Source organism: Pelodiscus sinensis, chromosome 10 (genome assembly GCF_052426305.1).
Source record: "Pelodiscus sinensis isolate ZL-2025 chromosome 10, ASM5242630v1, whole genome shotgun sequence".
NCBI lineage: Eukaryota > Metazoa > Chordata > Testudines > Trionychidae > Pelodiscus > Pelodiscus sinensis.
In genome coordinates, this window is record NC_143061.1 from 20,456,957 (window position 1) to 20,469,660 (window position 12,704).

Consider the following 12,704-nt stretch of genomic DNA (forward strand, 5'->3'; position numbering starts at 1 on the left):
TTGAAACTTCATCACACTCTGCATCTTTGTTTGCAACATTAAGAAATGTCAGGCACAATTAGGAAGAATTCTGTGCTGTCTTGAGCCCCATGTAGTTTTATACACCTGAGAGAAGAAGAGTTGCCAAAAATACCGAACACCTCCCCCCCCCCCCCCAAAAAAAAACACTGGGGAAAAAATTCTGTGGAGGGGAAAAAAAGGGAGAGACCAAGGTTAAGCAGCAACAACAACAACAACAACAAAAAGAAGAAGTAAAACTGCATTAAAACAGCTTTAAGTGTCTGCCTAGTCAGAATAGGGATCACAAAAGGGGACAAGTTGAGCACTAAAACCTAGGGAAGGTTTCAGTTCTTTAAGCTTTTTGCCAGTGGCCATTTTGTTTTCTTCATGGAGCCAGAACACAGCTTCCCTGTGGGGGCCAGGACCAGTTGCTGACTATGTTGTAGGGTTGCCAGGTGTCCGGTATTTTCACCTCCTGGCAAGGAATAAAAACAGAAAATACCAGACATTTCAGGTGTCAGGTATTTTCTGAATATTTTTACCAGACAGGAGGCAAAAATACTGGACTGTCCGGGTCAATGCCAGACATCTGGCAACCCTAGAGAGAAGTGGGCTCCAAATACAGTTACCGGTACATCAGAATGGCAGTGTTTTATGCCTACTTGCTTAGTGGTTCATACCTGCTCAAGTCTGATGGTAATAAGGAATCAGGCTTTCATGTTTAAATTATTTAAAAATGTAATTAAGCTATTTCTGTAATTCAACACTATTAATAATCCATTCGTTTTTAACAGACTTTTCTCCAGACTGTCCATCCTTAAGCGTATCAGAGAAAATTGACTGTATTCCAGATCAAGTAGCAACAAAGGTACATGAGATTAATTTGAAAATGGGCCGTGTATACAATAGAACTTGAGATTTGACTGCAGAACCAACCTTGTGTTCACAAGGAAAACTCACGCCTGTCACCAGGAAGCTGTGGGGTAGGACTGTCAAAAACTTCCTGTGCTGGCTTAACTCCACTTCCATTGAAATCTGAGTTTACTGCTGATATCAGTGAGAGCAAAGCTTTGGAAAATCACTGCTGTAATACATAATAACAAACTTGCTTCCCTTCCTTCTTTATCCAACATTCACATATTAACATATTAACATTTGCACTGTCTGCCTCTCCTGAGTGCAACCCTTTAGAATGACAGGTTTGTGCCTCCATTTCTTTTTGGGTTTGGATTCCCAGTCTTGGTGTTACCTCTTATCTTGAGGGCCAAATTACAGCCTGCTTGCTGCAGCTGACAACTTTCCTCATCCCCTCTGTAAAGCAGATCTTTTCACAGATCAGGGTCTTTTACCCTTTTCTTACCCTTGTCAAACCAGCCCTGTTACCAGCTTGGAACTGAGTAGTTCAGGGAGATATTTCAGGGCTATAAACCAAGCTAGTGTGATTTGATAGGGAAGCTTTTTATCTAGGCCATTGTTTTACCTTTCATGCCTGTCTCTTGAACAACTTCCCTTCATCTAACTATGCATGCAGGCAGGGTAGTATCACAGAGATACACTTAAGGACACTTAAGATACACTTAAGTAATGCAAATATTTCCCAGTGCTGCACAAGCTACATTATGATATTTTGGAATCTGGATACTTCCCATGTCATCTGATATCTCTCAGAGCATGAACAGGGCTCTCCCCTCCCTGTTGATAATGATGCTACCAGAATTGTTACCTTTTTTTAGAGTATTGGCCTGTTTCCGGACCCCCAACCTTGAAGACCCAATGGATTGCTTTTCATATAGTAGCTACCTTTTGACCTATCTGGCTTTGGTGGACCTATCAGGAGCAAGCCCAGCTCCCCTCTCCCCCCAGTCCCTATAGGTCTGAGTCATTGAAACATATCTGTCTTTCTGCTGGGTCAAGGTCTAGGGAAGGATATTAATTTATGATTAACTATTATTCTTAACATGTATCAGGTCTGTATCAAGCTTTTAGTTTCAATCCCTCTCTCTTTTCTGATGAGCAAATGGACCTTCCCTACTTAAGAATCTAGAGTTAGACCCTTTTCTTATCCAATAGAAATATTATCCTTTTAGTTTTGTTATCTTCACCCTTAAATAGAACTTTTACTTTATTTCCTCTTTAAATTATATGTTCTCTTCTGATGGAAGCTGGTTTTTTTCCTCCATTTAGTGGGATTATTTGATGGTTAATTCCAGCATTCAAAAAATAATCAAAATATCATTAACTGAGAGAGTTTCCTGACACAGTTGCTAATGCTCTTGCCATGCAATAGGTTATATTATTTTTTATGGTTCAATAATATCCGGCAGGTAAACATATTGTGCTCCCTTGTTCTTTCACTAGGAACAAATTGGTTTCCTATCTTTCTCAAGAAGTAGTGCACAATATATGTGCAGTCATGCAAATCACTTGACTCTTTAATTGCTAACCTTTCATCTAATCTTCCTGAGTTAAACGGTGCACTTATCCTTCAGTAGGAGCTGCATGCATGCATACATATCTTTGTTAACTGTGTGTCTCATGGTAAGTCTAAGGCTGTGTTTCCCCACTCCTACCACTGTGATTAGAAGGATCTGTTTACAAAGTAAATACAGGCAGTCCCCGGGTTACGTACAAGATAGGGACTGTAGGTTTGTTCTTAAGTTGAATTTGTATGTAAGTCGGAACTGGTGTCCAGATTCAGCCGCTATTGAAACTGACCAGCGGCTGACTACAGGAAGCCCGAGGCAAAGCTGCTCTGCCCCGGGCTTCCTGGAATCAGCCGCTGATCAGTTTCAACAGCGGCTGACTTGGGGACACCTGGGGTAGAGCAGCTGGGGCGCTGCCGGGTTGGTCCTGCAGCGCCGCTCCTCAGCGCTACTGGACCAACCCGGCAGCACCCCAGCTGCTCTACCCCAGGCGTCAGCGAGAAAACCCTGGTCTGCTGAGGGGGGGGGGGGCGCACTAGCTGCGCCCCCCCATCAGACCAGGGAGATGCGGAGCAAACCCTCTGAGGACACGGGCGGCGGGACCGGGGCGCCTCTCTGCAGTCCCGCCGCCCGCGTCTCCCTAGTCTGCTGGGGGGGGGGGGGCACAGCTAGTCCTCCGTGGCGAGAAAAGCCGCTTCGCGTCTCCCTGGTCAGCTGGGGGGGGGGGCCCCAGCAGACTAGGGAGACGCGGAGCAAAGCCGTGGCGAGAAAAGCTGCTCCGCGTCTCCCTGGTTTGGTGGGGGCTGCCCCCCAGCAGATCAGGGAGACGCGGAGTGGCTTTTCTCGCCGCCGGAGGACACGGGCGGCGGGACTGCAGCGCGTCTGGGCGGTCCGCCGCCCGAGTCCTCCACAGCGAGAAAAGTCCCGTTCGTATCTAGGGATCCAACATAAGTCGGATCCACGTAAGTCGGGGACTGCCTGTACATAGGAAATATTTGCAAGATGAGAACCAGTGCTGAGTCAGAGTTGGATGATTATATTCTATGCATGATACGTAAGTTTTTCTAAACTATAGCAATTTTGGATCTAATATCCTTTTGAATATCCCTAAAACTGGTGGCAATATCAGAACAATTCAATTATTTTTTTATAGTGCTGTAAAATATAGTATCTGAAATAGTGTTGATAGAAATATTTTATTAGGAAAGTGGCCTTAAAAGAAGGGTATAGATCAACGTTTTTTCAATCCACATCCTTGAGTACTGTAGTTACACCAACCAAATTCCCTGTGCACACAGCGCTATAGCTACAGATCCCAGGGAGTTGCTTCTTCTGCGACATAGGTACAACTCCTTGAGGTCTGTAGCTATGTCAATGGGATAAACTGGCCTGTTGGCCTAGATAGTGTCTTCAATAAACATTCCAGCTATACCAGTGCTAGCAACAGTGCTGTAAGCCTATACAAGCCAATAGTCAGTAAGGGTACATCTACACTGCATGCTTATTTCGAAATAAGCTATTCCAGAATAATTATTCCAAAATAACTTATTTAATAGCTTATTTTGAAATGGCACATCCACACTGCAACTAAGCCTCAAAATTAGTCCAAAGCAAGCTTCCCTAAAGTAGATGTGCTGTCTTAATTTAGAGCCCTAAGGGGCACTGGGTAGGAATAATTTAGAATGGTCCTGGTGAGACACTATTTCAAAATAGTAGTAGTGGACCATTTACACACATCTTATTTCAAAATAGCTATTTTGGAATAGGCATTATTCCTCATAGAATGAGGTTTACAGACTTTGGAATAAGCCATCCATTATTTCAAAATTATTTCAAAATAATGGAATGACTGTGTAGATGCTGAAGCAAAATGCAGGACAATGTAGCACTTTAAAGACTAACAAGATGGTTTATTAGATGATGAGCTTTCGTGGGCCAGACCCACTTCCTCAGATCAAATAGTGGAAGAAAGTAGTCACAACCATATATACCAAAGGATACAATTAAAAAAATGAACAAATGTGAAAAGGACAAATCACATTGCAGAACAGAAGAGGGATGCGGGGGGGGGGGGGGGGGGGTGGGAAGGGGGAGGAAGGAAGGTAAGTGTCTGTGAATTGCTGATATTAAAGGTAGGGAGAGTGGGATGTTTGTGAGTTAATGGTATTACAGCTGATAATTGGGGAAACTGTCTTGGTAATGGGTGAGAAAGTTCAAATTTTTGTTAAGTCCTTGTTGGCAAGTGTCGAATTTTAACATGAATGACAGTTCAGAGGATTCCCTTTCAAGTGCAGATGTAAAAGGTCTTTGTAGCAGAATGCAGGTGGCTAAGTCATTTAGAGAGTGTCCTTTCTGGTTAAAGTGGCAAGAAACTGTTTTCTCTTTGTGATCTTGTCTGATATCTGTTTTGTGGGCATTAATCCTTTGGCGAAGTGTCTGAGATGTTTGTCCAATGTACATAGCAGACAGACACTTTCGGCACATGATAGCATAGATTATATTTCTGGATGCACAGGAATATGTGTTCTTGATCTTATAACTCACTTGGTGTAGATGCTTGCATTGTTCTTTTGAAATAATACCAGTTCTTTTGAAATAATACCAGTTATCTCGAAATAACGGTGCAGTGAAAACACACCCTATAACTGCACATAGTGAAACAAGCTCAGGGAGAGTTTGAAAACCAAGAGAGCAATTTAGATTCAGAGATGGATGGGAAGCCAGTGAAACAATGGAGCACTTGGTGATATAAACTCTGTTATATGGAATCCGGTCTATCTCTTATAATGTTGCTAAACTTTACAGTGGAAGCTGAAAAAATATTCTAAACGGATTTGTTAGATCTGTCTGGAAAACAGAGACATGCATTCATTACATTTTTTTTTCCATTTTATTTATTGAAATTTTATTTTTGTCAACACTTTTTCACCAATTCTAGGATTTGTTAGGGTAGGCAGGTACTCTGATTTCCACTAGTTTATAATATTACTAATTCATTGTGACCCAAATGATCACTTTTTTCCATACTGTGAGGTAATATGTGGACTTCAGAAAGAATATAAAGGTACGCAAAATTGCTTTTACTTATAAATGGGCATCAATACCTATAAAAAATTAATAACTAATAGAAAAGCTATGATAATTAAGTGAACATGCATACAGAGCTACAGTATATGTTTACCCTATTGTGATTTATTTTGTGGCAAAAGAAAACATTACTTCACTGAAAAACTTGATTATTTGTTTTGTTTTGGGTTATCCTGAAACTTTTTTTTTAATTCAGTCACTGAACTGAAAAATTGGTTATTCATACAACTCTACTCATGATTCAGATTAAAGAAACGTAGCTACAGACTTTTTAGTTCACAATTTACTATAGGATTAAGGCTGATTGCTATCCCACATTTTATAGCAAATTATAAACTAATAAATCTGTTATTCTGCTTTTTGCCAAGAGTTTGCCTGTGATTTTATCTATGAACAGATGAGAAAATCTGCAAATTGCTTGAATTATTTGTAGATTTTTTTTTATCTTGGAAAAGACCACTAAATTAATGGAAGTTAGATGAGCAGTGAAATATTGTGGAGTATTTCCTCACTCCACAATATCACTGTGTTATGCAAAAATTTAACAACAGAAAGTGTTTATTTGGACTGTCCATTTAAAAATGAACAAGTCTTCCATATTAAATTTTCCATAGGAGAAGGTGAAGAAGGTTTGGAGTTTTTTTTTGGTCCAGTATAGCACCCAGATATTTTGATACTTATCCAAACCATGAATGAAGCTGTTGGCTCTTCCTAAGTGGGCTAAGAATTTGATTAAAAATCAGCTTTTTTGAAATTTCTGTTCCCAGATGAAATTTACAAATACAGGAGGCCCCTAACTTGTGATCCTCCGAGTTCCGACCCCCCCACTTGCAATCATTTTTGTAAGTGCGGAAGGGGCCGACCCCCCCGACTTACATCCTTGGCTTGCATTTACGAGGGCGTATGGTTCCTATCATAAATGAGGGTTTGAGTTACGACACCCCCGACTTGCGACACTTCCCCGGGAATGAATAGCGGATAGCATTGCAAGTGGGAGCCTCCTGTAAATGCAAATACTCATAAACAAAAGTATCCAAACATTTCAGAACCTTAAGAAAGACTCCCTTACAATGTGGTTCTCAGTATGAGTGAAAAGCAAGACTTCCTAGTTTTCCTGAACTAATCTACTCATTTCTACCTTGGATTTAGAAAAAAAAATACTCTTTGTTTCTGTCCTGTTCTTATACATTCAAACAACTATTGATTTCCTCAAAGAGGAGTGCTTGTGAAAGTTATATCAGAATTTGCTGGCATTTGAAAAACACACGAGGCATGATTTTCCATCTGGATTATTTGATTCTAATCAGTCATGTTAATATCAAATTCTTCTTGATCCTGGAACAGAGCATATGTACACTGCGTGGCTGTTGCTGGAGTCCACAAAATGAAACAAACATACCCTGGTGCTTCTTCTCCAAAAGTCATGGGTATAAAGTAGAGGGAAATGTGAAGAGCACAGGTACAGGTAAGTAGTAAGCTGTCTTCACATGGTAAAGTACATCCTTGGTGTGCAAGTTACTATCACAGTATACTCATTAACAATATTTCTGTATATAAACTCAGGAGTGAAAGTAACTGAAATTTCCCACAGGTACTGTCCTATCACAACCCATCCCCCCTTGGGGGAAATGTGATACGTTTCTGAAAAACCTAGTATTTCTATTCCACTGGCTGGGACTAATCTCTGCCTGCTCTTTGGTCTCTCTTGAATAGTATCATTACAATCCTGATTCCGGCCCACCTTGGAGGTTAGGTTCCTAAAACTAAAGGATGTATAAAACATTGTGTGCTAACTGATATAATATCATCAAAATGTTCATGTAGCCCATTTTGCTTTCCTGCATGAGTAACCTGCTTCATGCAGAGCTTAGACTAGAGGTAGCCACTAAGGCAAAATCAAGCTGGCAAAGCATCTACCCAAAGCAGAGAGAACTGGGAAGCAGATTGTGTCCAGTTCCTGGGGTACTGCAATGATAACATAACCCCATATCCAGGGTTTATGGCAAAGCCATAATTTAGCCCTGAGTCATTGCATGGCATTCGGAAAATCCTTGTCCTTTCTTGCCCAATCCCCCTCATTTGTTATTCTCACTTGTTGCATCATGTGTAAAGTTAAATAGAAAACTACCTAGAGGAGGGGCCATCTCTTTGCATTCATGCTGTAAAGTTCCCTGCACCCATTGGAGGTCTGTATAAACAAATGATATTTTAATATATGAACCTTCCATGTAGACCTTTGTAATGTATATATTGATTTCATAGTAAATATTTCAAAAGATGCACACCAAATGCATGAATCCTTAGGGTATCAGCTATAAGAGATGTAGATCTAGTTTATGAGAAAAGGTTTAGAAATCCTGACCTGAGAAAAGTTTAACAAAACCAAACCACCACCAATGAAAACCTAAATATGTTTAGTCTTGAGAAAAGAAGATTGGGATGGAAGTGCAAGGGGCCTGATAACCATCTTCAAATAAGGGCTGTTACAAAAGAAGACTGTGATCAATCGTTGTCCCATGTCCACAGTCATTTTCCCTTATCCATGTAGGACAAGAAGTAATGGGCTTAATCTGTAGCAAGCGAGATGTAAGTTAAATAATGGAAAGAACTTTCTAACTATAAAAATCGTTAGGCACTGGACTAGACTTCCAAAGGAGTTTGTGTAGTCTCCATCTTTTGATGTTCTATAAGGCTAGCAAAGCACCAGGCAATGGCCCTGTCTCAGGTCTCTTCTAGCTTTCTATTTCTGTGATTCCATGGTGCAATAAAGCAACACTGATATTTTTTTTTTCTTGAAGGTCTTGAAGCGAAGTTAACGAGGTTGCCTTCACCTTCCCTATTTGGAAATGATATTAATACTGTCCTCTTCACGGGAGAATATCAGACAGCAAATCGCTTCCGGTTCAAGGTTACATTGTTTCTTGTGCTGTTTAAGATTGGTATTTTACACTGCCTCATAACACTGGAGAAGGGAATGGATGAGGGATTGGTAGTGAGACCATTAAGAGTTTTCCCTGTCTCTCTAGTCTTAACTTGTTTTATCCTAAAGACTTCCTAAGTGCTTTACAGACTCAAATGGCGTGCTCTAGCAGTTTCATAGCACATTACAACAATGTGGGAGATGTACTGAAGAACAATACCATATCAACTTGGAAAATGAATAGTTAGGATGTAATTATCCAAAATTATTGGACCACGGCACTGAGCTGAAACTCCTACATTTGTGCAATGTTAGAAATGAAAAACTGGGCAATGGGTAAAAAACAAATGTCTGAGTGATACAGTTATAAACTCCCTATTATCCCTAAAACAAAGTCCCAGTAATGTTGAGATTAAATGCAGTCTATAAAGTAAATATAAACATGTTAACAACTGCATCATCTTTGGATGAGAAACCTTCAAAGAAAAAATGGAGAACTGTAATAGGCCCTGTTGATTATTCAGTGCTTAGACCTTTTTACTGTGAGTCAATATTGAACCAATGCCCCAACAAGCCAATGAGTTTCTAGCGTTTCTAGAAGTGTCATCTTTTGAATGAGATTTGAAACAAAGATTTGAATCCAATTCTTGACTACTTGTAGTCATTAAAGTTCCAATGGCATCTTTCAAATACTCAAGCCATTTTCGTAGGCCTGGAGTTGCAGTAAAGAGGAGAGGGGAGACAGGAGCAGAAAGGAGCCAATGTTCTGGTTGGTAGTAGAAGTTAATATTTGGACTTCTGCTGATTTTAATGTAACTGTTTAATTTGTGCAGATAACTGATCCTAATAAACAAAGATTTGAAGTTCCTCATGAGCATGTAAAAGCTTTTAAAGGATCTGCAGCCACCAATTTAAAGTACAGTGTCCATGTCAATCAGAACCCTTTTGGTATCATCGTGGTGAGAACAAGCAATAGCAAAACACTGTAAGTAATTTTTGTGCTTTCCTATAGCTAATACTGCAATAAGATGTTCTCTGTGAAACCTTAAATCATGTTGTAAAATAATACCTGTAAGAGAGTGAATGAAAACTCCAGTAAAGCCATTTAGTCTATTTCCCTGCCACTGTACCATTGTTCTTTGCACTAGTACCTTGTCCAGTTGAACTGAGGATCAAATGTGCAGATAAGGAGCTGTGATGTCTTTGTTCAAAAATACCTGTGCAACTGCACATTGATGATATTTTTGTCCAAAATCACATTAAATTGCACATAATCTGTGTACCCAGTTCAGTGATTTAGAACATAAGAACAGCCATACTGGGGCAGACCAAAGCCCAGTATCTTGTTTTCCAAGAGTGGTCAATGCCAGATTCCCCAGAGGGAGTGAATGGAACAGGTAACCACAGGGGATCCCTCTCCTGTCATCTTTTCCAGACAAACAGAGGCTAAGTACGCCATTCTCACCCATACTGGCTAATAGCCATTGATGGACCTAACCTCCATGGATTTATCTAGTTCTTTTTTGAACCATGTTAAAGTCCTGTACTTCACAACATCCTACGTTTACATGGGCAAATGTAATATACTTTGCATAGTCATTTCAATGTACTTTTGCATAGTCATTGATAGAGAGGCAGCAGCATGGATGATGAGAGGGGCAGGCAGGAGCCAGTGCATGTGGGATACCAGCTTTCAAACCAGTTCCCCCGCACCTATCGACTGACATGAGACACTTGTCCCCCCCCCATGCTGCTGCTTCGCTATCAGCCAGATCTTCTTGCATGTCGGCTCCGTGGAACAGCCTGACCCCCTCCCTTGCTGCCTCCCACAGAGGCAGCGAGGGAGAGCAGACAGGAACCAGTGCTGCACCAGTTCCAGAGAGCCACCTCCTTCATATCAGAGGCAGCAGCACGCAGAAGGGGGGCAGGGGAGGTTGCTGTGGAGTAGCCACTGTCCGTGGCAGGCCCAGGTTTGCTGCAGACAGAGGCTGCTCCGTGGGATGATGGCACTACTCCTGTCCATGGAGGCAGCAGCGCCTGTATCAAGAGTCAGCAGTGTGGTGCAGTCAGAGTCAGCAATGTGGGGCAGCAGGCAAGAGCCAGTCTGCATGGGGAGCTGGTTTTTAAATTGGCTCCCCTCACAGATTGGTTCCTGCCTACCACCCATGCTGTTGCCTCTGATAGAGAGAGAGCAGCATGGGGTGGCAAGGGACTCCCTGGGGCAGGGAGCGCATTGGCTGCTGATCCGGCCTCAGTGACTGTCGAATAATTGTGTAAATTCTCCTCAAATTTGATGAGGTTACACGGCTATTCAATTAATCGCTATCTAACATCCCTAGTACTTGCTTGGGCCCAAATCACAAAGTCATGTGGTTTCGTTCAAGTATGTGAGTTACCAGGGCTTACCAATCGGCGGCGAGCCCCACTCGCTGGGCTAAAATCTACTCGCCACAGGCGAGTAGATTACATTAATTGTCAAGCCCTGTGAGTTACCCATGTGTATATGCTAAAGTGGTTTACTGGAACATGACCTAGTCAGACCCAAAGAAGAGAAGAAAGTGTAGCAGGTCTTGAGATATTCTATAGAGAATTTCTTTTGCACACAAAGCCATGGGGGAGAGATTAAAAAAAAATCCAGCCTTCATTATCTGTCATAATAAACCAAAAAAAGGGCAGAAACACAATTCCATTTCCTTTTCAGGTCACACTTAACAGTGTCTTTAGCTGGTATTCAGTTGATCTTTAATGATTTTGAGTTGGGGAAAGGCAAACTAGCTGGGGGATGGGATGGGGTCAGAAGTTACAGAATTCTAAGTGATTCTGCAACAGCTCGATATTTCAGAGGAAGCTGTGAGTACAGTAGTGGGAGTTGTGCAACTAGCAAAAGCAAGGAAATACTCTCATCAATGTATTATTGATGAGAACATAGCTGCGACCTCAACAATTCCACAGTTGTATCATCAGGAAGAATGATTCACTTTATAAAATCTTTGTAGCATTTTCTGGTTCAACAATATTATGCCATTGTTCAGAGTAATATTTCGTTCAATATGTCAAAGGTGCAGGCTCTGAATCATGCAAATGCCACACACAAAACACCCAGTCGGGAAGCGAATTTTGTTTCTATACAGTTTATGGGTCAACCTTCTTTGTTTTTCATCCACATTAATTTATATCTCATTTATTATTTATTGTCCTGGGGTTCAGCAAAGGTGTGCTTGGTGCAGAACATAAGAGATGGGTATGGGAAGATGGCTGTAAACTATTCCTCTTTTGTGGTCCTGGCAGTGCTTTGTTCCCTGGTGTAAATTTCACAGTGTTAAAAGCCAGAAGGGACCATTAGATCATCTGATCCCCCTTTTTTGAAAGATCCTGTAAAACTCATTTTAAAACTCATTTCTTTCAAAAGAACCACGTCTAGATGATTTTCACTTTTGAAATACCAGTTTTCGAAAGAACATGCGGCTGCCATTATGCAAATGAAGAACGGGAAATTCAAATCCCGGCTTCATTTGAAATTTCGGTCTGTCTAATTTACATTCCTCTTTTGAAAGAGGGATGTAATTTAGACATGCCCTGTGTGTACAAGACACACTGACCAAGCATCTCAGGCTACAGCTATACATAAACCTTCTGCCAATGACATCTTAAGTATTCATAGCTATATGCTACGGTAAAAAAAAAAAAAAAAAAAGCTGTGTCCATATTGAAGCATGTAGATCCATGGGTTAATGAAGGGTTCTGGCAGGAGGGGAGAGGCAATGGGGAAAGATTAGCCTTTGCCCACTTGACTCTTTTCCTGTGCGGGGAAGGATTCCAGCAGAAGGGAGGCTGTAGGAGTGTTAGATGGAGAGCCACTGTTTGGATGAGCTGAGAGTTGTGTAGGGTATGCCCCCATGTCTTCACTCTACTAGATTAAGCAGTCCCTCATTGTCTACATTGCTACTTATATTCATGCTAGGTGGACTACCCATGTACGTACTCTATGTACTTCTGGAAGCATCAGGCAGCATAGAGGTATCTTAAGAAAGAGCCTTCACAGTATCACCTCCAGCTATGTAGCCTCAGGAGTTCAGGGCTGCTCTAACCTATGCCTGTTTATAATTGTTTCCAAAGAAATCTAGCCATCTCTCCTCTCCCCCAACAGCCTTGATGCTATGCCAGCCATATGTCCATAAGTGCTGGAACTAGGATTTCTGGAGGTGCTGCCTTCGGTCCCCAGGTTGAAGTGGTTCCTATTATATTTGGGGTTTACAGTTTGATTCAGTGGCTCT

At 41.4% G+C, this 12,704-nt stretch overlaps 1 protein-coding gene across 4 annotated transcripts in view; it reads left to right on the forward strand.

Moving 5' to 3' along the window:
- Positions 1–12,704, forward strand: part of SI (sucrase-isomaltase) — a 177,506-nt gene that overhangs the window by 9,617 nt on the left and 155,185 nt on the right. For all 4 annotated transcript variants that reach the window (XM_075937870.2, XM_075937869.2, XM_075937872.2 and 1 more), the window contains 4 exons: positions 795–868; positions 6,855–6,975; positions 8,309–8,418; positions 9,264–9,415. In XM_075937870.2, the coding sequence (XP_075793985.2) occupies positions 795–868; positions 6,855–6,975; positions 8,309–8,418; positions 9,264–9,415 (457 nt within the window). The remainder of the gene's footprint in view (positions 1–794; positions 869–6,854; positions 6,976–8,308; positions 8,419–9,263; positions 9,416–12,704) is intronic.